Source organism: Schistocerca gregaria, chromosome 11, assembly GCF_023897955.1.
Source record: "Schistocerca gregaria isolate iqSchGreg1 chromosome 11, iqSchGreg1.2, whole genome shotgun sequence".
Classification (NCBI taxonomy): domain Eukaryota; kingdom Metazoa; phylum Arthropoda; class Insecta; order Orthoptera; family Acrididae; genus Schistocerca; species Schistocerca gregaria.
Window position 1 is genome coordinate 80,173,441 of NC_064930.1, and position 27,699 is coordinate 80,201,139.

General features: G+C 42.6%; 1 protein-coding gene across 6 annotated transcripts in view; it reads right to left on the minus strand.

The window, feature by feature from the left end:
- LOC126295326 (uncharacterized) overlaps nucleotides 1–27,699 on the minus strand; it is a 1,177,740-nt gene that overhangs the window by 27,258 nt on the left and 1,122,783 nt on the right. For all 6 annotated transcript variants that reach the window (XM_049987791.1, XM_049987790.1, XM_049987792.1 and 3 more), the window contains exon 6: nucleotides 4,103–6,416. In XM_049987791.1, the coding sequence (XP_049843748.1) occupies nucleotides 4,103–6,416 (2,314 nt within the window). The remainder of the gene's footprint in view (nucleotides 1–4,102; nucleotides 6,417–27,699) is intronic.

The following is a 27,699-nucleotide window of genomic DNA, read 5'->3' on the forward strand; positions in this document are numbered from 1 at the left end:
TGTAGTAGGCATGGGCTTCGTGTCTATCTTGGCCAATATAGTACGTTCACTATGCTGTTTGTAGTAGCTTACCCGCACTCCTATTTTTTTTATTCATTATTAAATCTACTCTTCCATTACCCCTATTTGATTTTGTATTTATAATCCTGTATTCACTTGACCAGAAGTCTTGTTCCTCCTGCCACCGAACTCCACTAATTCCCACTATACCTAACTTTAACCTATCCATTTTCCTTTTTAAATTTTCTAACCTACCTGCCCGATTAAGGGATCTGACATTCCACACTCCGATCCGTAGAACGCCAGTTTTCTTTCTCCTGATAACGACATCCTCGAGTAGTCCCCGCCCGGAGTTCCGAATGGGGGACTATTTTACCTCCGGAATATTTTACCCAAGAGGACGCCATCATCATTTAACCATACAGTAAAGATGCATGCCCTCGGGAAAAATTACAGCTGTAGTTTCCCTTGCCTTCATCCGTTCGTAAAAAATCGACTTTTCAAAAATGTCTTTGTTTTGTAGGCGCACATCTTTCTGAAGAGTTTGATACATAAAACATATGTTCGAAGGAACGTAAGACATTTCATTTGATCGTAAGTGTGCTATAGTGCAGTGTCACGCCTCTTCACACAGCATTCTTCCATCGCACATCTCTTGTATTTCGGTCTGTGGAATTCAAAAGTGTCCTGTGGTGCCTCTCCTGCTACCAGTCGACCAGTTTGACATCCTGCCACCCCCCCCCCCCCCTCCCTTTATTAGCCTATTAGCTAATAACTAGCTGTTTTGTGTGACAAAATTAAATATAAGATACATAAAACCAGTAAAGACAAGTAAGACAGTACACATTTCTGCAATCCTTAAGTCCTAGAATTTTTTTCTCTTTTATCTTGCCACTGCTTTATATAACGTATTTTCCTTTCTAGGAAAGAATCTATTACCTTATCAAAGTTCGTCAATGTTTTGCTACATGAAAAAACAAAAATGTCATTGGCTAATACTAAAAAAGCTGTTAATACAAATAGTACCCAGACTGGTGTGATTTCTCGATCTGATTATCTATATTTTGTCATTGGGGACTATATAAAACGAAATATGCCTGCTTAATATTGCTGCAATTGTTACACACACCAAATAAACAAGACTGTTTTGGCACAAATGGCCACCTTTCTAACACGACAGAATATAATTCACTAAATACCATTATCAAATGCCTATTGGACTTACTACAAGCCAAATGTTTTATGTTAGGAAGAAACAGTTTCACATTTTATTCATACTCTCTAGCTTCTGAAGCATGTGATCGAAGTGGTAGTATGAAATTTGTATATAAATTTGGAATCGTCACATTCTTCCATAGTTTGTGTGAGTCCCTGTTTCTTCACCTTCCTCGTTCTAACAAACAATCTTGTCATCACTAGTTCTGTAACTATTCCTGCCAGTGTCAAAATCTATTTCCTTGCTTAACTTCACTAACCCTGCCACAATCACCGGTTTAGTTATTCAGCATTTATTCTCGTGTTAGACTTTATTATGTGTTCGTACAACGCATTATCCACACTACTCCCAGAACAGAACTTTAGCAGCTGCTAGCCACGGACTCTATAACTGGCCCTTACTAGTGTAGTGGTCTGGTCAAAAATTTTCTGTCAAAATTTCATGGTTCAAATGGCTCTGAGCACTATGGGACTTTACATCGGAGGCCATTAGTCCCCTAGAACTTAGTACTACTTAAACCTAACTAACATAAGGACATCACACACATCCATGCCCATGTCAGGATGCATGGGCATGGATGTGTATGCGCATATATGCGCATATGTGAATCTGGAAGCTTAGGCGCACCAGTAAAATTTTTGCGGATAGCATCTGGATGCTTGCTGCTATTGTTTATACTGCCACACTTTTGTAGCCAGAAGCGGGATAACATGCTACTCATACGTGACTCAACTGCGCGAGCTCATGAGCTCGCTAGCAACCGCTCAAACGAATCAAATATAAACAGTTGTAACGTCATGCTCATCTGAGGCAATTTGTTGTTAGGAAGCATTGCATAGTCTTTCTAAAGCCTTTGACAGATTTTGATTTGGTAGACGCTTGTATGAGCACTGTTTTTTGTTATTGTATATGGTGCATTTCCTTTGCAACTTAAGGTTTATTTTCTTTTTTTTTTTGTCTCGTAGATGTTTTATTGCTGCATTATTATTCTGCAGTAGCAAGATATAGTAATATCCTTTGTTGGAGAATTGGTTCTTACTAGTCAAAGTTAAAAAAAATTAGCTGTAAACTAAGACAATGAAAAATTCCCGGAATTCTAAAAAATTCCCAGGTTTTTCCCGGTTTTCTCCCGGACGAAAAAATTCCTGGGTGTTTTCCGGATCTCCCAAGCCATATACACCCTGCCACACTTTGTTCAACATGTAAATGCCACTACAGATATTCAGATTTAGTTATGACACGTTCAATATGCCTGCCACCGTTGGCGACAATGTGGCGCAGATGAATAGTGAAATTCTGAACGACCCACTGAAGTGTCAGAACATCAGTGCTGTCTGGACATCCTGGATGGCTGTCTTCGTTTCAGAAGTATTTTTAGGGTTATTACCGTATCTCTTGTCTTTAATATAGCTCCACAGAAAGTAGCCAAATATTTTTAGATACGGAGAATATGACGGCCAACTGAGGCTCATGCCAGTGACCTCTGGGTAATCCAGACCGAGAATGCGATCCCCGAGAGTGTTTCCCCAGGACATCAAACACTCTCCTGCTTAAATGGGGTCGAGATCCATCTCGCACGAACCGCATCTTGTCCAAAAAGGCTCACTTTGGATAATGGGAATGAAATCTGTTATATCCACAGATTAACACCCATGTGCAAACACAAATTTTTATTAGGTGGAGCAAGGCCACCGCTTAATTTTACAAAAAGATAAACTTTCTTTGATAACAAAAGGCTTCTTCTCCTGCTAAAATTTTATAGCGAGCCAAAGAATATGCCACCTTATCGAATTGAAATATTAGCAACTGAACTGAATTTTCATTCCTCAGTCGGGTTTTCTCTCGACCCTTTCCGGCGGATGCCGAGGAAGTACACGGGCGCAGAGTCCGGGGTCAACGGTCGGCGTAGCGAATATGTGCAACCTGGACGTTCCGGCCGCATCAAAGTATCTTCCGGGCGGTAGTCGAAAGACGCCTGTTTCCCTTACTTCCAGCTATTTAACAAGGCGGCTCCAGTCTTCCTCCGCTGATCCAGAAGTGAAGATTGGCGGCCGTTGGCAATCCCTAACTGGTGGTGGTGATATCACAGTGTGATCATACACATCGGAAAAAGGCTCGTGCACGTGCGTAGTTCGTGGCCGATCGAATGTTTGGTGGGAAACCTCTAGTGCCGACTGGTGGAACACGCCGGCACTGAGTTGCAGGCGCCACTTAACTCTGCCACGGTAGCAGACGGTTGCATTTGTGTGGCTGTGCATGCCACAGCAAAATCACCTTCCAAAACCTTCACATATAGTGTGGTAGTCTCCGTGCCATCCAGGAATATTGCACCAATTATTCTGCGACTGGACATTGCACACCACACAGTCATGAATTGAGACTTCTTGAATGTGAAACGTGGATTCTCATTCCCCCAAATGCGCCAATATTGCTTACTGACAAACCCATCCAAATGACAATGGCCGACAACAACAAGACCTGTGCATATGGACATACTAATTCCCATCGTGCCCCGCAGCCAACCTTACAGTCTGAACATCCAGACGCAAAGTGTTCAAAAGTTATGGTGATTTTATTTCAAATAGCTCAATAATCCTCACCCTGTAGGTAACTCCAGGTAGGGGGAAAGGGTGGGGGAGGGAGGGAGGGAGGGAGAGAAAGAGAAAGAGAGAAAGAGAGAGAGAGAGAGAGAGAGAGAGAGAGAGAGAGAGAGAGAACTGCACATGGGGAATAGCATTGAGAGATGCTTAAATTCAATCTCCCAGTCTTCATAGATGCTTAAATTCAATCTCCCACTCTTCAGAATGATGATTACAACAATACAACAACTAATTTTTAATTGTAATACCACTCTCTTTTTCTACTGATGTCAGTAGTCATACATACCCTATTCAGCGGTTTGAGCGGTGAGAATTCGTCGTAAGTGATCGGAGGTCCCCAAATCAGCTTCTTCTTGTACAAGTCTATCCGCCGAGCAACATTCCCACCTGGCATGAAAGCCCTCAGTAACTTAAAGTACCAATAGAACGACCTGCGTGGGGGGCCACTCACTGTGTGAGGGTAAGATTCATTTACTGACGTCAGGAATGACACGGGCGGGGTCAACTCGGATGGCGCGATCCCGACACTGGCCGGCCAGTTTGCGAGGTCTGCGAGCAGTGTGTTCCAGACTGCATTCTCGTCGCGCTCGCCATCGTACTCGCTGGAACGTTTCAGTCGATTTTTGGCCGAAGATGACGCCACTCCGAAGAAGGTACCCTCCGGTTGCCTCCGGTTTTCAGACGGAGACGAGTGTCCCCTCTCTTTCATTTCACCCGTCTGCGAGGGAGAACCGAATGTAGGATGCCCACGTCGGACATCCCTGGGAAGACCCTCCCTCGCAAATACGTTTCCCCTAATTTGCGTGTCGGCTTCACCAGAGTGAGTTTCTTTGTCCGTCAGAGTCCTCCGTGGCCTGCTGCCATCTGGTCCGTCACGGAATCCGGACGGAGTGACGTGCAGGACGTCGCTCTTCGGCCGTAAGCTCTTGTCGTGCACCGATCTTCTGGAAATGCCACTTTTCAGTACACCATTTGTGGGAGTGTGTGACGGATCGTGCTTCACAATTTTCCCGTGCTCTTCCGCACCGTAGGAGGACGGATGTAAATGAGAATAAGACATTACCTGAGCCGACCATTTTTGTCTGTAAGCGTCAGGGAAACCCGAGCTTTCGGAATCGAGCGTCACCTGTTTCGTTCCACGGTGCCCGTATTCTTCAGCAAAACGTTCTCTAGTCAAAGTGTCATATTTACGGTGTGGTTGTTTCAACAGTGTTTTGCCTAGCATTTTCGGATTTTTCAACGGATTTTTTGGAATGCGCATAGCGTTCTGCTTCAGCCAGTCCCACTGTGAAGGAGTCAGCGGTAGAGTGTTAGGAGCACCCGGCCGACCGTTTGCAGATGCCCGGGGTGGATCAGTGGAAAGATGCTGCAGTTGTGCAACCGAACTACTCGCACCGTCGTGCGGGCCGTCAGTGTCTGGCGAATTCCCCAAAATTTCATTGTCTGTCTCCTGAATAGGAGTCTCACCGTCTGACGTAAGTACATTTTGAGGTTTAAAGCTGTCAGTTGTGATCTGACCGGACTTCTCAATTGTGTCCAGCGATTTCATACCGGGCAATTTCATCTGATTGGACAGTATACTGTTTGGCGAGTCGACACTAGACTTTGCTAACTCATTGCCTGCTGACGAATGCAGTTTTGCTACGATTTCAATTGATCTGTTTCTGTAGCCTGGGAGAGGTAAATTTGAGCTGTCCACCACATAAGAAAAATTTAAGAGGGCCCCGTTTTCAGAGATGACCTTTTCCAGTCGATCGAGATCTACCGTCACGTTGTTGCCCGACAGGTGTGGCACAGAATTTGTGGCATTTGTGAGGTACCAACCATCAGCTAACGATGTCAGCAAAACTGTGATATTCGATACACTATCGACAGGGTCCTGGGGAATTACTGAGGCCGGGTCTTCGGTGGAAAGCTGTGTGGGATTGTCGGCGAGAGAAACTTGGTTGTCAGCTCGAGGTGTGTTATGGTTATCAGAATGGGATTCTTTCACAGAATTTGGCAGGCTCTGTTCTCGTGACGTGTCGTCGGCTATGTTGCGACTGCCCATCTCGGGTGACACGGACGGAACGGGATGTGATACTCCGCTAGGAGTTACACCGGCTGCAGCCGAAAATGTCGCATTCGAGTTGGACCCGACATCTCCCGCAGGTACTTCTAGGAGGTCGGGCTCAGGAACCGCCCCACTGACAGAAGCAAACTGTGCATTTCCGGGGTAATCCTGTCGATCGGTCGGTGGCATATCAGCAGAGGAAATAGGCTGTCCGACTGCTCGGCTAGAATTCTGTATTTCTCGTGCATCTCCGTCACCGGAGTGAAGAGAGTTCGGCGTGGTAGAGCTCTGAGAGGTACGGTCGCTAGTTGGAGGTACCGCTCGACCGAAGTCTGCCTCTTCGATCGGTAAATGGCCGTGTACGTGTACAGGTGGTGGATGTGCAAGCACTGGGCACTTCTCGCCCTCTTCTTCGGCACGATTCGTCTTCTGGTGTTTCTGCTCCGGAGTGACATCGACTGCACTCCCTTCTAACTTCGGGTCTCCCAGCTCCGCCTGAGGTCCAGAATACGGAGCCAAGCCCGGTACTGTCCTCTCGAGCCACTCCCTGAAACAGAAGGAACCGTCGAATGTTAGTGCAAAAGATATTGCTCGAGATGAGAGCACCAAATAAACGGTGACTATATCTACATCCCCAGAGCATTGCAGAAGGTACTTCCTGTGATGGCATTTATCAGGATATCTTTCAGTCCATTTATAAATGGAGAAATGTAGCAACGGCTGCTCGTGCATCTCCGGGAGCACTGTAACTACTCTGACCACATACTTGTGGTCTCTACAGAGTTGAGATGTGAAGAGTTGTAGCAAATTCCTAGAATCCTCACTTAACATTCATTCTTGAAACTTTTCAAGTGGCCTTTCACAGAATGTTTGTCATCTGCCTTCAAATCTGAAGATCACTCAAACCTGTCACTAAAAGTGACACTCTTCCTTGTATAAGTTGCATAACACCCTTTAGTCGTACCATCAAACGGGGTGATTTCGGACAGTTTTGTCGTTATTTTGATTGTAACTTTCGTGTATACTGTTAGATTAAATTGATTGTTATGGAAGTGGTAGGGTATATGTGTAATGAATAAAATATTCCAGAACCAGGAAGTGTATGTGCAGGTATATTCATCTGAGGCAATTAAATAAAGTGTCCGAAGTCACCCCATGGATTGGGGTAATTTCGGTGTTTTTTAAATCTCTAACCAAAGTTACAGTATATAGCGGGTGAATTCAGACAGTTACAACATTTTTTTAAAATTCTATGTGCTTTTTATTTTGTTTTGGTGACATTTTACACATTTTATGGTAGCCCTTTGTTACGACTAAGTCATACGGAATGATGGTTTCATCATAGTTGATTTTCCGGCTTTGCCTTGATATTGGAGAAAAACATCTTAACAGTCTCTTTGTTCACTTCTGCACGAGATCTTTTAATGTTTTCTCTTAAACGAACGGAAAGATCTTCTGACTGTCGTTTGAGGAATAAATTCACCCCTTCTTGTCCTGGAAAATTATTACGAAATTTCTTCTCTTTTCGGCCATACAAATCACACACTTTTCTGCATGATAATTTACCACTCTGAACATCACAAACAGCTGTATCTAAAAGTTCTGGGTCATAATTTCACCACACTGCAGCACCTCTCCTGCTCTTATACGTTCTCGGCATTGTCTGAAATCGACCCCACACAGTACACAGTTTCACAAAAACCATCGTTATTTTATAACCTTGCACAAGAAACTCGACAAACTTGTACAGAAATTGTCTCAATGCTGTTACTACGGAGCGCGTCGACAATTATGGCTACAATACCTTCCCACTCACTGCAACAATAGAAAGTTTCCACTTAACGATAATGCGTGGATTTTTAACACTGAGACTGTTCATCAATTATTCAACTAGGGAAACAACTGACGCAAAATAAAAGTTGTGAAAAGTGATAAATGCAATCTTGCACTTAAAATAACTGGCGCATGGACTTTAAAATAAGTAACTCTTTGTTTCTATGAAGTGGCAAAGAGCAAATAAGCCATACCGTCCGAATTCACCCCGGCGTCCGAAATCACCCCATTTTACGGTACAAGGGACATTTCATAAATAATGCACGCTAATTTATTTTTAACTCACAAGTTTAATTTTTTTTACATCTCTTTACAGTCTGTTGGTATAGTCTCCCTGCTTCTCTATGAGTGAACCCCCTGTCTCAGAAACTTATCATTGCATCCAGGACACCGTTTCTCTTTACCTGTTGTATGGTTAAAAATAACGATAGTAGAAAGCTCATCCAGAGAAATATAACAAAGTCCATGAATAGGTTTTTTTCAGCTTCAGTAACAAGTTGAAATCTGGTGGACTCATGCCCAGGCTGTAGGGAGGATGTGGCAACACTTCGCATCCATATTAACGCAGTTTTGGGGCTACAACATTGCCAATATGTGGGTGAGCACTGTCATGGAGAATGAGTGGTCCAGCCTCCACCACCTGATGTCAGTTTTATGCATTTTTGTGCACAAGATTTGCATGACGTTACAATAATACACTGCTGTGATATTTGTTTCACATGGGACTCTTATCGGTCAATGATGATTCCTTTGTGATCATAAGCAAAAATCATTTGCTTGAGCTTTGATTGAGTGCATCAAAATTTTTTTGGGTGTGGGGAATATGAAACTCTCCACTCACTGGACTGTGATTTCAACACTGGTTCAAAGTCTCTAATCCGTGTTTCATCAATAGCAACAATGCAACACAAGAATCCTTCACCTTCACTGTCAAATCATTGTTTGAGCAAGGTGGCAGTGTCCAGGCATTTCTGCTTCTCTTTGGCAGTCAAACTGTGTGGGACACACCTCGCAGGAATTTCTCTCCTCTTTGAATCATTTGTCAGAATACGAAATACTGATGCTGGGGGAATTCCTGTTGCTTCAGAGAGTTCCACACAAGTTGCACTCTGCAATCTTCTTCAAGAGCTTCTACGACTAGTTTCTCATCTGTTGACATTTTTGGCCTTCTGTGTCTCGGATTATCGCTTATGCTCTTACTACCATAACAAAAACAATTAACTTGATGTGAAACTGTACTAAACCCACTGTAAACGCACTGCAAACTTCAGTTAATTCACTGTAGATTTCTACTGGGTTTTTGCCTTGTAAAGTTTCGATCTTGATGTACCTCTGGTCTTCGACAGTCACAGTACCTGTGACCCTTGCAGAGTCCATTTCTACCTCTTGGCAATTTTATATTGGGGTACACTGTGAAAAAACGAGAACACTTGCTTCGTCCTCAAGCTCCCAAGTACAAATTACATGTCTTTCATTGCTGTTGCATCCAACAGTCCACAGTAATACCAACTGTGTGCATTATTTATGAAACGTCCCTCGTAACTGTCACAGTTCCCAACACTCTCAGGCAATACTCTACTAGGTGACAAATGAAAAATTTGTAAGCAGTCTCCTTTGTAGATTGTCTGCAAGTTAACAAATGCAGTCAGTCTAGTTCACAAATGGTGTTTATTTTGCAGTCACAGAAAGACCATCCACAGACCAGTAAGTAATTACACGGGTGTCACGTGGAGCTGATGCGTGGGCCATTGTATAAGGGGCATTCAAAAAGAAATGAGCCAGAGTCTGCAATGCGCAAACCAAAGACAGGAGAGTAATATCGTCGCGTGTGTTATGAGGTGTGGTTCCGACCAGTGTGTGGAAGTTCATAGCCCATCACTAGAGGGCACAGGTGCACGTCACATGGCTATACAGAGGTAGCAGCAGCACGCATCAATTGTCGAACGCTGCCAGTCACATTGCAAACAGTGACATGGTGGCATCAAAAGAAGAGCAAAGAGGTGTTGTTGTTTTCTTCTGACAGCGGAAGGAGTAGGAGGAACGACATCAATCAACGAAAGCCACAAGTGTATGATGAACACTGCATGTCCCTTGCAAGGATCAAGGTGTGGCACAAGCGCTTCAGGGAAGGATGCGTGTCGTTAGCCGATGATGCACGGTCTGGAGCACCACACTGCATTACTGATGACATCCTCAAATGCTCAGCTAACCTACACACAGTCCAGACCTCTTTCCCTGTGATTACGCCATTTTGACCCCTAAAAAGGCTCTGTGGGGCAAACGATTCACCTCATACAACGTCCAGCTGTACGTGACTAACTGGTTAACATCGCAGCCCTGGGAATTTTATGAGACAGCCATTCACCACCTTGTGTTACAGTGGGTCAAGTGTCTCAACAGCCATGGTCAATACTTCTGTAATTATGCCTCTGGTTCATTTCTTTTTGAACGCCCCTTACATGAGCAAAGAGGCAACTGACTTGTACAAGTGACAAGCTGACGATGACAGGTTCCTCTTGGCACATACAGGGTGGTCCATTGATAGTGAGCAGGCCAAATATCTCACGAAATAAGTATCAAACGAAAAAACTACAAAGAATGAAACTCGTCTAGCTTGAAGGAGGAAACCAGATGGCTCTACAGTTTGCCCGCTAGATGGCACTGTCATATGTCAAACGGATATCAACTGCGTTTCTTTAAAATAGGAACCCCCATTTTTATTACATATTCGTGTAGTACATAAAGAAATGTGAATGTTTTAGTTGGACCACTTTCTTCGCTTTGTAATAGATGGCACTCTAATAGTCACAAGTGTAGAAGTATGTGATATCACGTAACATTCTGCCAGTGCGGACGGTATTTGCTTCGTGATACATTACCCATGTTAAAATGGACCATTTACCAACTGCGGAAAAGGTCGATATCGTGTTGATGTATGGTTATTGTGACCAAAATGCCCAATGGGCGTGTGCTATGTATGCTGCTCAATATCCTGGACGACATCATCCAAGTGTCCGGGCCGTTCACCGGATAGTTACGTTACGTAAGGAAACAGGAAGTGTTCTGCCACATGTGGAACGTCATCAACCACAACCTGCAACAAATGATATTCCCCAAGTAGGTGTTTTAGCTGTTGTCACGGATAATCCGCACATCAGTAACACACAAATTGCGCAAGAATCGAGAATCTCAAAAGCGCCAGTGTTGCGAATGCTACATTAACATCGATTGCACCCATACCATATTTCTATGTACTAGGAATTGCATGGTGACAACTTTGAACGTCGTGTACAGTTCTGCCAAAGGGCGCAAGAGAAATTACGGGACAATGACAGATTTTCTGCATGCGTTCTATTTCTTGACAAAGCGTCATTCACCAACAGTGGTAACATAAACCGGCATAATATTCACCATTGAGCAACAGAAAATCCACGATGGCAGCGACAAATGGAACATCGGTGACCTTGGCGGGTTAATATATGGTGTGGCATTATGGGAAGAGAGGATAATTGGCCCCCATTTTATCGATGGCAATCTAAATTGTGCAATGTATGTTGATTTCCTACGTAATGTTCTACTGATGTTACTACAAGATGTTTCACTGCCTGACAGAATGGCAATGTACTTCCAACATGATGGATGTCCGCCACATAGCTCGCGTGCGGTTGATGTGGTACTGAATAGCATATTTCATGATAGGTGGATTGGTTGTCGAAGCACCATAGTGTGGCCCGCACATTCACCGGATCTTATGGCCCCGGATTTCTTTCTGTGGGGAAAGTTGAAGGATATTTGCATTCGTGAACCACCGACACGCATTGTCAATGCATGTGCGAACAGTACGGAAGGCAAACTACTCGCTGTTGAGAGTAATGTCATTACATGTATTGCCAAATGCATTGAGGTTGACGGACATCATTTTGAACATTTATTGCATTAATGTGGTATTTACAGGTAATGACACTTTAACAGCATGCATTCTCAGAAATGATAAGTTCACAAAGGTACATGTATAACATTGGAACAACCGAAATAAAATGTGCAAACATACCTACGTTCTGCATTTTAATTTAAAAAACCTACCTGTTACCAACTGTTCGTCTAAAATTGTGAGCCATATGTTTGTGACTATTACAGCGCCATCTATCACAAAGCGAAAAAAGTGGTCCAACTAAAACATTCATATTTCTTTGTGTGCTACACGAATATGTATAAAAAAATGGGGATTCCTATTTAAAACAACACAGTTGATATCCATTTGACCTATGGCAGCACCATCTAGCGGGCCAACCATTTCGCCATCTAGTTTCCCCCTTCAAGCTAGACAAGTTTCGTTCTTTGTATTTTTTATGTTTGAAACTTATTTTGTGCGATATTTGGCCTGGTCACGATCAGTGGACCACCCTGTATAATGGCTCCCCACCTCAGCTTCACTTGTGACCTACGGAGTTAAATACTAGTGGTCTGGACACAGTCGTCCTGCGATTGAAAAATGAACACCATTTGTGAACTAGACTGTCTGGGTTTGTGAAATTATCATAAAAGATTGCTGTTGTTCCAGTATGACATCAAGAATTATTTTATTATGTTTCCCCAGAATCCTGCCAATCAACTGAAATCTGCCACCTGCATACCTACTGACTGAGCCTACATGATTGTTCAATGACTTATCACCAAAAATTTGATCTCTCAAGTTTTCTCAGCATGCTCAATTAACTGCTGAGCTTCCACAGATTTTGCCGAGTTGTCGTTTCCGTTCTTTTCGCAGTACTTCGATGGCTGACCCGGCTGTCTTCTTCATGTGCTGTGAGTCCTGACAAATGTGGCCAGAGTCCAGGTAGCAAGCACACTTAACAAGGAAACCCGCAGTGCTCGAAAAATGCAGCTCAGTCAGTTGTTGAAATATAGTGCATAAAATGGAAACTAAAATCCTCCCTACTCCACCAAGAGTGTCTTTCCGCCGTCCACCTAACCTTCGTAACCTCTTGGTTCATCCCTATGAAATCCCCAAACCACCTCCCCTACCCTCTGGCTCCTACCCTTGCAACCGCCCCCGGTGTAAAACCTGTCCTATGCACCCTCCCACCACCACCTACTCCAGTCCTGTAACCCGGAAGGTGTACACAATCAAAGGGAGAGCCACATGTGAAAGCACCCATGTGATCTACCAACTGACCTGCCTGCACTGTGATGCTTTCTATGTGGGAATGACCAGCAACAAACTGTCCATTCGCATGAATGGACACAGGCAGACAGTGTTTGTTGGTAATGAGGATCACCCTGTGGCTAAACATGCCTTGATGCACGGCCAGCACATCTTGGCACAGTGTTACACCGTCCGAGTTATCTGGATACTTCCCACCAACACCAACCTATCCGAACTCCGGAGATGGGAACTCGCCCTTCAGTATATCCTCTCTTCTCGATATCCGCCAGGCCTCAACCTCCGCTAATTTCAAGTTGCCGCCGCTCATACCTCACCTGTCTTTCAACAACTTCTTTGCCTCTGTACTTCCGCCTCGACTGACATCTCTGCCCTTAACTCTTTGCCTTTAAATATGTCTGCTTGTGTCTGTGTATGTGCGGATGGATATGTGTGTGTGTGTGTGCGCGAGTGTACACCTGTCCTTTTTTTCCCCTAAGGGAAGTCTTTCCGCTCCCGGGATTGGAATGACTCCTTACCCTCTCCCTTAAAACCCACACCCTTTCATTTTTCCCTCTCCTTCCTTCCTTCCTGACGAAGCAACTGCCAGTTGCGAAAGCTCGTAATTTTGTGTGTGTGTTTGTGTGTTTTGTTCATGTGCCTGTCCGCCGGCGCTTTCCCGCTTGGTAAGTCTTGGAATCTTTATTTTTAATATATTTTTCCCATGTGGAAGTTTCTTTCTGTTTTATTTACATCGTCATTAATTTGAACCCAACAATTACGTTTGTTATTGTCTCTGTTGCATTTCGAAATCTTCTCTATCGTCTTACTTTCTCTTTTCGTTTGTACAAGAAGTTCCACTTTGTATTCATCTTCCATTTTTCCGTAATCTACCATACATTTTATCCTGCCTAATTATACTTAATAATACGTAATTTACTTCCAAACCATAACCTAAAATTTTCAACGCTTTCAACATAACCGCTGCTATAAAACCATTGTTCCAAGTTTACAAACATTTCGTGTAAACTCGTGAATACTATTTCACAGCTTCAGTTCCTTTCACCCATTACACAACCATCTCAGTTTTTTTCCAACAACTTTCGTTTTATTTCCATTCCCGTTTTTTCCCACAAAACCGATCATTTTCTAGCAGCTTCCCACAGGTTTACACGTTATTATTTCTTCATCAAACAATTGTTAGCCTCATTATCATAACCTGCCAGTACATAACCAGTCCTTTGAATACATTTACACACATATTCTTCGAGATTTTATTCAAAAAATTTTTTTCGAATTTTATTTTTTCGCAAATTATTTCTTCGAAACTTTTTTCGAAAAAATTTTTTTGTCGAAATGTTCTTGAATTTCTCTAAATTTTCTTGAATTTCCCCACCCTTTAACGTGATCTGGAGACAACATAACTACCCAACCTTTGCACCCATTGTTGTTCACCAACCTAAGTTCAGCACATGATCAACATAGCTCATCTCAAACCAACACTTTTTCGACTTTTTTCACACCTTTATCTCTCCCTATATAAATCTCTCTTTACTTTCACTTTAACCTCATATTACCCTTTCCACCTACCAATACCATGTCAACCTCACAACATCCCTACAACGACCCCATTAAATTTTATTTACATTCCCTCCGCAAACATGCCTTCACCCTAGCCAGATTACGCTCCCATATTTTATTTACTCAGGCTTGTCTGACATTTGGCATTACTCCCAAAGGCCTCACACTTAAAGTTCCCATCTCTGGCTGCAATCCTTCTTTCCATCAGTCCTTATACCAGTTCCAAACAGCACAATCCATAGCCCTCACCCGCCTAATCCTTCACCTATACATCGACTCGGCCAATGAACACACCCGTCAACTCCTATCCCAAATCAAAGTCCTCAATCTTTCCTCTCCCGCATCCACACCGGCTGTACATAGCATCCTCCTACAGGCCAACCGCAAATTAGAACAACATGCCACCCTCCACCTCAAAAAACTATCCAATCTCCTGGTTTCCCACCTCCGGAAAGGCAACTCACTCACCCTCCACAACCTTTCCAACAAACCTCAACCTCCTCTCATTGCACACAGACCCAGTCTCTCCCATCTACTCAATCTCCCACTTCCAGCTCCACTCCCCCCAACACCTCAAAATTCTAGTCAACACAATCTGGAACCACAACACCCCAATTCAGTAGTTAACCTTTCCTCCAAACCCCTCTCCCAATCCGAAACCTCTGTCCTATCCAAAGGCCTCACCTTCAGCCCCACTCCCAGGTTCAACCAAACTGCCCTTGTCAAGGATTTACTGTCCTACACTCGTAGTCTCTGCTGGAAATATCACTTTGCCACGAAGAAAAACAATCCTGATCCCACTCCTAATGATCCAACTCCCCAAGACACTATCCAAATTGAACCCTGCCTGCAACAGTTCCGTCCTCCATCACAGCGGGACCCACCTCCTCTTCCCCAAAATCACCCTCTCCAAACCTTCCAGGAATTTCTCACTTCCAGCCTTGCCTCTCAATCTTTCTTGAAAAACCTTAATCCTACTCCCAACATCACCACAGCCGAATCCCAGGCTATCCGTGATCTGAAAGCTGACCGATCCATCATCATTCTTCCGGCTGACAAGGGTTCCACGACTGTGGTACTTGATCGTCGGGAGTATGTGGCTGAGGGACTGCGTCAGCTTTCAGACAACTCTACGTACAAAGTTTGCCGAAGTAATCCCATTCCTGATGTCCAGGCGGAGCTTCAAGGAATCCTCAGAACCTTAGGCCCCCTACAAAACCTTTCACCTGACTCCATCAAACTCCTCACCCCACCGTCACCTCGCACTCCTACCTTCTACCTACTTCCTAAAATTCACAAATCCAAACATCCTGGCCGCCCCATTGTAGCTGGTTACCAAGCCCCCACAGAACGTATCTCTGCCTACGTAGATCAACACCTTCAACCCATTACATGCAGTCTCCCATCCTTCATCAAAGACACCAACCACTTTCTCGAACGCCTGGAATCCGTACCCAGTCTGTTACCCCCAGAAACCATCCTGGTAACCATTGATGCCACTTCCCTATACACAAATATCCCGCACGTCCAGGGCCTCGCTGCAATGGAGCACTTCCTTTCACGCCGATCACCTGCCACCCTACCTAAAACCTCTTTCCTCGTCACCTTAGCCAGCTTCATCCTGACCCACAACTTCTTCACTTTTGAAGGCCAGACATACCAACAATTAAAGGGAACAGCCATGGGTACCAGGATGGCCCCCTCGTATGCCAACCTATTTATGGGTCGCTTAGAGGAAGCCTTCTTGGTTACCCAAGCCTGCCAACCCAAAGTTTGGTACAGATTTATTGATGACATCTTCATGATCTGGACTCACAGTGAAGAACAACTCCAGAATTTCCTCTCCAACCTCAACTCCTTTGGTTCCATCAGATTCACCTGGTCCTACTCCAAATCCCATGCCACTTTCCTAGATGTTGACCTCCATCTGTCCAATGGCCAGCTGCACACATCCGTCCACATCAAACCCACCAACAAGCAACAGTACCTCCATTATGACAGCTGCCACCCATTCCATATCAAACGGTCCCTTCCCTACAGCCTAGGCCTTCGTGGCAAACGAATCTGCTCCAGTCCTGAATCCCTCGACCATTACACCAACAACCTGAAAACAGCTTTCGCATCCCGCAACTACCCTCCCAACCTGGTACAGAAGCAGATAACCAGAGCCACTTCCTCATCCCCTCAAACCCAGAACCTCTCACAGAAGAACCCCAAAAGTGCCCCACTTGTAACAGAATACTTCCCGGGACTGGATCAGACCTTGAATGTGGCTCTCCAGCAGGGATACGACTTCCTAAAATCCTGCCCCGAAATGAGATCCATCCTTCATGAAATCCTCCCCACTCCACCAAGAGTGTCTTTCCGCCGTCCACCTAACCTTCGTAACCTCTTGGTTCATCCCTATGAAATCCCCAAACCACCTCCCCTACCCTCTGGCTCCTACCCTTGCAACCGCCCCCGGTGTAAAACCTGTCCTATGCACCCTCCCACCACCACCTACTCCAGTCCTGTAACCCGGAAGGTGTACACAATCAAAGGGAGAGCCACATGTGAAAGCACCCATGTGATCTACCAACTGACCTGCCTGCACTGTGATGCTTTCTATGTGGGAATGACCAGCAACAAACTGTCCATTCGCATGAATGGACACAGGCAGACAGTGTTTGTTGGTAATGAGGATCACCCTGTGGCTAAACATGCCTTGATGCACGGCCAGCACATCTTGGCACAGTGTTACACCGTCCGAGTTATCTGGATACTTCCCACCAACACCAACCTATCCGAACTCCGGAGATGGGAACTCGACCTTCAGTATATCCTCTCTTCTCGATATCCGCCAGGCCTCAACCTCCGCTAATTTCAAGTTGCCGCCGCTCATACCTCACCTGTCTTTCAACAACTTCTTTGCCTCTGTACTTCCGCCTCGACTGACATCTCTGCCCTTAACTCTTTGCCTTTAAATATGTCTGCTTGTGTCTGTGTATGTGCGGATGGATATGTGTGTGTGTGTGTGCGCGCGAGTGTACACCTGTCCTTTTTTTCCCCTAAGGGAAGTCTTTCCGCTCCCGGGATTGGAATGACTCCTTACCCTCTCCCTTAAAACCCACACCCTTTCATTTTTCCCTCTCCTTCCTTCCTTCCTGACGAAGCAACTGCCAGTTGCGAAAGCTCGTAATTTTGTGTGTGTGTTTGTGTGTTTTGTTCATGTGCCTGTCCGCCGGCGCTTTCCCGCTTGGTAAGTCTTGGAATCTTTATTTTTAATATATTTTTCCCATGTGGAAGTTTCTTTCTGTTTTATTTACATCGTCATTAATTTTACCTGTTCCATTTATTTGCATTTATGAACTGTTTGTCTTTATGCATACTAATCCAAAATTATTTATAGAAAACCATTCTCAACATATGTATGGCAAAGAAACAAAGACTATTTCATGTTGCCTTTTTGTAGACTAAAACTCTACTCTCAGACCCTTTAACACAGGGGCACAAAAATTTATAATAAATTAAAAATATAAAACTTTCACAGCATCGAACTAAGTATACTGATAAAATTACGCACCATCCTAGTGCAAAATGTTATTATTCACTCACGGAATTTTTAAACAATAATATAGATTTTTTTGTAGAGTAATGAAACAATTTGTAATGATTTTTGTAAATTATGATTGTTTTTGTTTTTTGTTTGACACATTGCTTGTATCTCTGGTACATTATCTATACTGGGAAGTCTCAGTACTTTAAATCAATCATTTATGTATGTACAACATGAGATAATAAAATTATGACTTTGAGGGTGATCACACAACTGTCGGCCACAATATGCCACTACATAAGAAATTATTGCAAAGATTAGATTATATTAGATTAGATTAATACTTGTTCCATAGATCATGAATACGACACTTCATAATGATGTGGAACGTGTCAGGTTTAAGAAAGATGTCTGTACAAGATATTACATTACACAAAATATTGCATGACACTAATGTTCCCTTAATTTACATCTAAAAATTCAGCCAATGAGTAGAAGGAGTTGTCATCTAGAAATTCTTTTAATTTATTTTTAAATGTTGGTTGACACTCTGTCAGGCTTTTGATGCTGTTTGGTAGGGGACCAAAGACTTTTGTGGCAGCATAATGTACCCCTTTCTGTGCCAAAGTCAGATTTAACCCTGCATAGTGAAGATCATCCTTTCTCCTGTTGTTATAGCTATGCACACTGCTATTACTTTTGAACTGGGCTGGATTATTAACAACAAATTTCATAAGTGAATATATATACTGTGAGGATCCCTAGATCCTTAAATAGATGTATGCAGGATGACCGTGGGTGGGCTCCAGCAATTGTTCTGATTACACGTTTTTGAGCAATGGATACTTTTCTACTCAACGATGAATTACCCCACAATATGATACCATACGAAAGCAGTGAATGAAAGTAGGCATAGTAAGCTAATTTACTGAGATTCTTATCGCCAAAATTTGCAATAACCCTAATAGCATACGTAGCTGAACTCAGACGTTTCAGCAGACCATCAATGTGTTGCTTCCAGTTTAACCTCTCATCAATGGACACACCTAAAATTTTTGAAAATTCTACCTTAGCTACAGACTTCTTGTTCAAAGTCTACATTTATTACTGGAGTTGTGCCATTTACTGTACGGAACTGTATATACAGTGTTTTATCAAAATTTAAAGAGAGTCCGTTTGCTGAGAACCACTTAATAATTTTGTGAAAAACATCATTTACAATTACATCACTTAGTTCTTGGTTTTTGGATGTTATTACTATACTTGTATCATCAGCAAAAAGAACTAACTTTGCATCTTCATCAATGTGGAATGGTAAGTCATTAATGTATATCAAGAACAGTAAAGGACCTAAGACCGAACCCTGTGGGACCCCGTACTTCATAGCCCCCCAGTTTGAGGAATCAGCTGTTGTATTAACATTACATGAACCACTTATTTCAACTTTCTGCATTCTTCCAGTTACGTATGAATTAAACCATTTGTGCAAACCATAATGACTTAAGTTATCTAAAAGATTTCCATGATTTACACAGTCAAAGGCCTTTGATAGATCACAAAAAATACCAGTGGGTGATGTACGCTTATTCAGAGCATTTAATATTTGATCAGTGAAAGCGTATATAGCATTTTCTGTTGAAAAGCCTTTCTGAAAACCAATCTGACATTTTGTTAGTACTTTATTTTTACAAATATGGGAGGCTACTCTTGAATACATTACTTTCTCAAAAATTTTTGATAGAGCTGTCATAAGAGAGATTGGGCGATAGTTGTTGACATCCGACGTATCCCCCTTTTTATGCAATGGTTTTACAATGGCATATTTCAGTCTATTGGGGAAAACACACTGCTCCAAAGAGGTATTACATACGTGGCTGAGAATCCTACTTATCTGTGGGGAACAAGCTTTAAGTATCTTGCTGGAAATGCCATCAATACCGTAAGAGCTTTTACTTTTCAGTGTGTTTATTATTTTACTGATTTCAGAGGGAGACGTTGGTAGAAATACAGTTGTTTCAAACTGCACAGGTATGGCCTCTTCTATTAGAAGCCTTGCCTCTTCTAGTGAAGATCTAGATCCTATTTTCTCCACAACATTAAAAAAATTATTATTGGAAATATTTCCAATTTCAGATTGTTTGTTAGTACACTTGTCATTCAGTTTTATGGCACTAAAGTCTTCCTGTGCCCTTGGTTGCCCTGTTTCCCTTTCAATAATATTCCAAATTGCTTTAATTTTATTATCAGAGTTACTGGTCTCAGACCTGATACACATGCTTCTGGACTTTTTAATAACTTTTCTTAGTACCGCACAATAGTTTTTATAATACTGAACAATTTCGAGGTCAGTACTCCCTCTTGCTGTTAGATACAGTTCTCTTTTACAGTTGCAAGATATTCTTATTCCTTTAGTTAGCCAAGGTTTTTTATATTTTTCTTGGAATTATGTTTCACTATTTTCTTGGGAAAACAATTTTCAAATACCCTTAAAAATGCATCGTGAAATAAGTTATATTTCAAGTTTGCATCGGGTTCCATATACACTTCATCCCAGTCTACCTGCTTTAGGCTTTCCCTAAAGTTTGCAGTATTTATATCGTTAATTGAACGCACTGCACTGAGTGCACAAAATGGTGACAATCACCAGCTGATGGTGCAAGAAATTGCTGAAACTGTACGGATGTCATCTGCATGGGCATATCACATTTAAGAGTGTCACTGGATATAAAAAAGTTATCTCTGTTAGACGAGTGCTGCAAGTCTTAATGCAGAACCAGGAACACATCAGAATACAACAGTTCAAACAATGTTACACCCATTTTCAGACCAACTGGTAACATTTTTTGTGCCGGTTTGTGACAACACATGGAACTTGAGTCTGCTAATATACCCCAAACGCAAAACAACAGCCAAAGCAATGGAAGCCTGCCAATTCATCACCATCAAAAGAAGCAAAGGCAATACGACCAGCAAAAAAAGTCATGTCACCAGTATCCTGGGATGCAAAAGAGATTCTGCAGATAAATTATCTTCCAACTGGTCAACAGTATGTTCTAAATTCTACAGCTAAAGATACAGGGAGAAGTCCATATTTGGCAAAATAGAAAGTCATCTTTCATCAAGAAAATGCTCATCCACATGCAAGTGTTGTTGCCGAGACATGAACCAAATACAAATTGTTGTCACACCTGCCTTATTCACCAGATGTGACTCCATCAGACCTACAAGGTGGAATCCAAAATTTACAGGACTTTGTTGCTACCTCGAAAGTAGTACCGTATTTACTCGAATCTAAGCCGCACTTTTTTTCTGGTTTTTGTAATCCAAAAAACTGCCTGCGGTTTAGAATCGAGTGCAAAGTAAATGGAAGTTCTGAAAAATGTTGGTAGGTGCTGCCACAACTACCTTCTGCCGCCGAATATATGTAGCGCTACACAGGCATGCTTTGCAGGCACAAAGATAAATACTGGTGCCAAAACATCTGCGTCAGCAAATAAATTAATTAATTAATAATTAAAAAAAGGGGGGGTGGAAGATGAGCTTTTTTCTCCACCCCGAGTTTCGACCACTGCATTTTCATACATTATCCAACAAAGTAAATACATATTAAGTATTGTTCATCTTAGAATTTAGCAGCATTTCAATGTACTACGAAAAACTGACTGGCAAGACTGTTTGGGATGTTTGTCAATACGGCCAACTCTATGTTCTGAAATTAAATAAATAAGTAAATAGGAACTTCTATGAATTGTGATCACATGCAGTATTCTCTTCACCATAAGAATAATACGAATATAAACATTTTGCCGTGTATTCTTTCGTGTTTGCTGCTATCTCATTTAAATCCTGTCTGCCTAATAAACTACGAAACTAGAGTGAGACAATGGCAAACACAGAATACATATCATGTCATGTTTATATTCGTATTATTCTTAAACCTAAAAGTGATACAGTCAGAAATGAAGCACAGCAATTGACTAGATTTTTAAATCTAAGGTGACTAATTTCTGTGCACAATGTAATGTACTAAAGAGGCGTCTGCAAGAGATTTTCAAACGGAGAAAAATTTTCACTAAACTTTCATTCTTAACATCATCTATCATACGTATTCTATTATTTGGTTCTTGTTGATCATTATCAAAGAAAGCAGCAGTGTAATTAACAACAAATAGCAGTCTCTTGCCATTGTTTCGCTAATGAGATGATTCCTCTTCTTCATCTTCCCTTTTCTTTTTTTAAAGTGACGGTAGCGTGCACAAAAGCAAGCCATGCTGCGAGCGGCGACAGGTCGTAAACGCAGAATGCAACAAACAATGCATGACACAGTATAGTAATACATTTATAGATTAGAGTGACATAAACACCTATAACAAACAGAACGGCACTACCATATCAAAGAAAAATAAGCAATCGATTCAAACCAGATGAAGCACATGAAAAAGGAAGGGTACCTGTATAAATACGGATGGCGCGCCTGAAGCATAGTAATGGCTACCTGCTACAGCTTAACTGCTAAGCTTACGAATGGAACCAAACTACTGTAGCTGTATCGTCATTCATTTGACCTAAATTGTGTCTCGTATTACAATACACCAACATTGTTTCAATTTGGAGCTGCGGCCTAAAACTTTTCTCTCCCCTTGAATTTCGAGTCTCAAATTTCAGGTACGGCTTAGATTCGAGTGCGGCTTAGATTCGAGTAAATACGATAGTAGTACATCTTTGCACTGCTGGGTGACGAGAGCTGCATATCTGATGAGTCAGTGTGCAGAGTGGCATTCAGCTGGTAGGACATCCTGTGTGTCCACAGTGATTTCCGTAATACTCTGTGTTTGGTGTGTGGTGATTTTATGATGGATCCACAAACAGGACAGTGCATGTGTACCAAATTCTGTGTGGATCTCGGGAAAAGTGTTACAGAGACCCTCGCAATGATGTAACAAGTGTATGGGGGGACAGAGCATGAGCCATAAGCGTGTGTCCCAGTGGAAGAGCCTGAGGTCTCCGAGACCCAAAAAAGAGAGACAGGTGAAGAACAAAAGTGAAGAGCACGATTATCATTTTCTTTGATATTGAGGGAATTGTGCACAAAGAATTTGTCCCACCCAACCAAACAGTGAATTCCACACACTACTGTGACGTTTTGCAATGGCTCTGTGAAAACGTGAGGTGATGACGGCTCGAACTTTGGCGTCGAGAGAACTGGCTGCCGCATCTTGACAACGTGCCCTGTCACATGTCCTTGCTCCTCGGGACCCTTTTGGCAAAAAACAACATGGTGGTTGTACCCCACCCACCGTACCCACCAGATTTGGTACCTTGCAACTTGGCACTATTCCCAAAACCGAAACTCGAGTTGTAAGGCCGTCGGGTCAACACTCTAGAGAGGATTCCAGAAGCATCGCTGGTGGTGATAAATGCCCTCAAAGAACAGGACTTCCAGATAACGTTTGACCAGTAGCAGAAGTGCTGCAAATGATGTGTACGTACGGATGGGTGATGGTGATCATTAGTCTAAAGGTAAGGTTTTCAACACATGGCAGCACCAGTACAAAAATTTTGGATAGCACCTCTTGCCTCTCTTCCCCGAGCACAAAATTTTTCTCTGTGGATGGAGATTCTCTTCAGACAAAGACAACACAGCTGAAGTTGACTGGTAGTTTGCAGGCCTAGAGGAAATCTAATTTTCAAGATGGGATCAAGGCATTGGAATGTCTCTTCACAAAGTGTATTATTGTATAGGACGGCTGCAACTGAAAATAAAATTTCAGTGAGGTAAGTCATTTCTTTCTATTCATTTCTACAATTTTTCAACCCACCCTCGTATTTGAAGCAAGTTGCCAATTCATGCAACCTTTGAAATACGAGGGCTGTCCAGAAAGTAAGTTACAATCGGCCACGATACGGAAACCACAGTTAGGTCACCTTCCACCTACTTCTCTACATAGTCGCCACTGCAACTTCGAGTTTTGTTGTAGTGTTGTATCAACTTTCCAATATCCTCGTCATAGAAAGCAACCGCCTGTGCTTTCTACCACGTCTACGGCTCGTTGTCTGTCGAAAAATTTTGTCTTCATGGCCAGCAGTTTTTGTGAGCAGAAATGAGACTCAGGGGGAGCCAATTGCGGACTGTATTGTGGGTGATCAGACACTTCTCATCGGAAACGCTGCAGGAGCGTCTTCATTGCCCCTGCAGTGTGCGGCCGAGAATTGGCTTGAAGAAGGAACTGCTCTACAGTTATGTTATGTGGGCTGCACGACACAGGCGAAATCTCTAACTGGGCCCTCATGCTTGGTGGGAGACACTATTCCCTACGCATCTTTATGTGCTCACTGTTCACTCAAAACTGAAAAGAGCATCGCAACACGATTGACGGGCATACTAGAGACACTGCCCAACACATCTGTGCAAAGCTTTACCGGATTTTCCCAGTGGTTTCCATTTCGTGGCCGATCGTAACTTACTTTCTGGACAGCCCTCGCAATATCAACATCTAGTTGAATATCTGTGCAGATTTTTCCAGACATTGTTTCATTAGAGACAACAGTATAATCCGTAAAAAGTCTGAAGACACTGATAACATTGACATTGATTGCCAGATCATTAATACACAACACAAACAGCAAGGATGCCATAACACTGGTGGAAGTGGACATGCCAATAGTGGGTTCTCCCCCAAAGCACATGACCTAGCTCTGCACAGATTCTTGACAATGTGCAGTGTATCCGCAATCCGATTTTGGCTGACAGACACATAACATCGAACCAACTGTCAGTCTGAGTGGGAGAAGAAGTGAGTGTGTGCAGACTATTCAGATACTGAAGCTGAAGAAAGGTCGCACCAGGTGGGCTCCGAGAATGTTGACGGACGTCCACAAGGAAACGTGGAACACAGTGTGCAGGGAACACTTGGAACAGTATTCGAATTCTGGAGGGGACTTCCTAGCAAGAACTGCGATGGATGATGGAACCCGTCAAATCATTTTGAACTGGAGAATAAATGCAGTCAACAGAAGTTCACTGTGCACTTGCCAAAAATGAAGAAATTCAAAATTTCAAATTTCATCTTCAGCAGGAAAAGTTGTGGGTACTGCATCTCCCCCCCCCCCCCCCCCCCCCCCCCAAATTCCTGCTTGTGGATATTGTGACACATAGAACCACTATCAAACTGGTGCCTATGCAGCAACCATTAAAAAACTTCACACTTGAATGCGTCGTGTACGACTACATCTGTAAAAACACAATATATTGCAGTTAGGTTCCTTTCAGAGTATGCTGTGCATTAGCTCCATACTTAACTGTCATGTCCCTGAGAAAATCAACACCGAGAGCTTGGGTAGATAACTGCCTACCCTGCATCCCTCATCTCGCATTCTGCGGTTGCATCTTTGGTAAAGTAAAGGAATCCTTTCACAGAACGAGATTTGAAGACAATGACTCTCTTGTGAAGGCTGCTAAACAGTGGCTCGAACTTGCCAGTCCCGACTTCTACCGTACACAGCCCTCAGTTCCACCGTTGCATAAGGCAGTTGAAAGGGGCAGAGATGGATAAATGACATTTTGTTTCTCAAGAACACATTATTTACAGACATTGAGTCATGGGCTCTGTGTGACTGAAACTTCTAGGTTGGGAAGTATTAATTAATAATATTCCATTGTCAGTCACAAATTTTATTATCTAATTGCCGTCCAACGCATTTCTCAGCTAACAGTGACAGAAGGACAGAGTAGTTAGACTTAATGAGATAAATATGTATCTCAGGTGAGATTGACAAGATAAAACTACGGAAATGAGAGAAGTAAAGTTCAGTAAAATATTACCTTTCTTGTATCACATGACTTTTGTCCTCCGTATCGGTGAAATCTTCCACATTTGACCTATATTTGAAAACTGTTTATTATGTTTATTATAGTACTACACGACTCAAAAGGTGCACATGTACTATTGTTGTTGTCGTTGTTGTGGTCTTCAGTCCTGAGAGTGGTTTGATGCAGCTCTCCATGCTACTCGATCCTGTGCAAGCTTCTTCATCTCCCAATACATACTGCAACCTACATCCTTCTGAATCTGCTTAGTGTATACATCTCTTGGTTTCCCTCTACGATTTTTACCCTCCACACTGCCCTCCAATACTAAATTGGTGATCCCTTGAAGCCTCAGAACATGTCCTACCAACCGATCCCTTCTTCTGGTCAAGTTGTGCCACAAACGTCTCTTCTCCCCAATCCTATTCAATACTTCCTCATTAGTTATGTGATCTACCCATCTAATCTTCAGCCTTCTTCTGTAGCACCACATTTCGAAAGAATCTATTCTCTTCTTGTCCAAACTATTTATCGTCCATGTTTCACTTCCATACACGGCTACACTCCATACAAATACTTTCAGAAATGACTTACTGACACTTAAATCTACGTTAACAAATTTCTCTTCTTCAGAAACGCTTTCCTTCCCATTGCCAGTCTACATTTTATATCCTCTCTACTTCAACCATCATCAGTTATTTTGCTCCCCAAATAGCAAAACTCCTTTACTACTTTAAGTATCTCATTTCCTAATCTAATTCCCTCAGCATCACTCGACTTAATTCGACTACATTCCATTATCCTTGTTTTGCTTTTGTTGATGTTCATCTTATATCCTCCTTTCAAGACACTGTCCATTCCATTCAACTGCTCTTCCAAGTCCTTTGCTGTCTCTGACAGAATTACAATGTCATCGGCGAACCTCAAAGTTTTTATTTCTTCTCCATGGACTTCAATACCTACTCCGAAATTTTGTTTCAGTTCCTTTACTGCTTGCTCCAATACAGATTGAATAACATCTGGGAGAGGCTACAACCCTGTCTCACTCCCTTCCCAACCACTGCTTCCCTTTCATGTCCCTCGACTCTTATGACTGCCATCTGGTTTCTGTACAAATTGCAAATAGCCTTTCGCTCTCTGTATTTTACCCCTGCCACCTTTAGAATTTGAAATAGAGTATTCCAGTCATGTACCATATTTACCTGATTATAAAATGAGGTTTGTTCTCAAATTGGTCATTAGAAAAGTACAGGATGGTCTTATACCTAAACTATTGCTGCAAAGTGCAATTTCCCTACATTGTTTAATAGATTAATATAGAGGTTGATTTACATTTACAGATGAAGCTTTGGCTGCTGTGGTTTTGGACAAATTTAGTTTGAATGATCCCAAAGGGTTGGATATATTAAACAACACTTGCATTTGAATAGGCTTAAGATTCCTTGATACCCTGAAGCACTCCATACCATATTGACCTTACTCAATCACGACATTTGACTTGCAGCACTAATGAAAGGGATATGCGTGAAATATGAACTACCCACTACAATACTCAAATGAACTGCTTAACAACTGACGGTTTTGTGAAACAAAGGAGGACATAATGTTAAATTCTATCAACTACACTACTGGCCATTAAAATTGCTACACCAATAAGAAATGCAGATAGTAAACGGGTATTCATTGGACAAATTTATTATACTTATACTAGAACTGACATGTGATTGATTTTTCACACAATTTGGTTGCATAGATCCTGAGAAATCAGTACCTTAACAACCACCTCTGGCCGTAATAATGTCCTTGATACACCTGGGCATAGAGTCCAACAGACATTGGATGGCATGTACAGGTACAGCTGCCCATGCAGCTTCATCACGATACCACAGTTCATCAAGAGTAGTGACTGGTGTATTGTGACGACCCAGTTG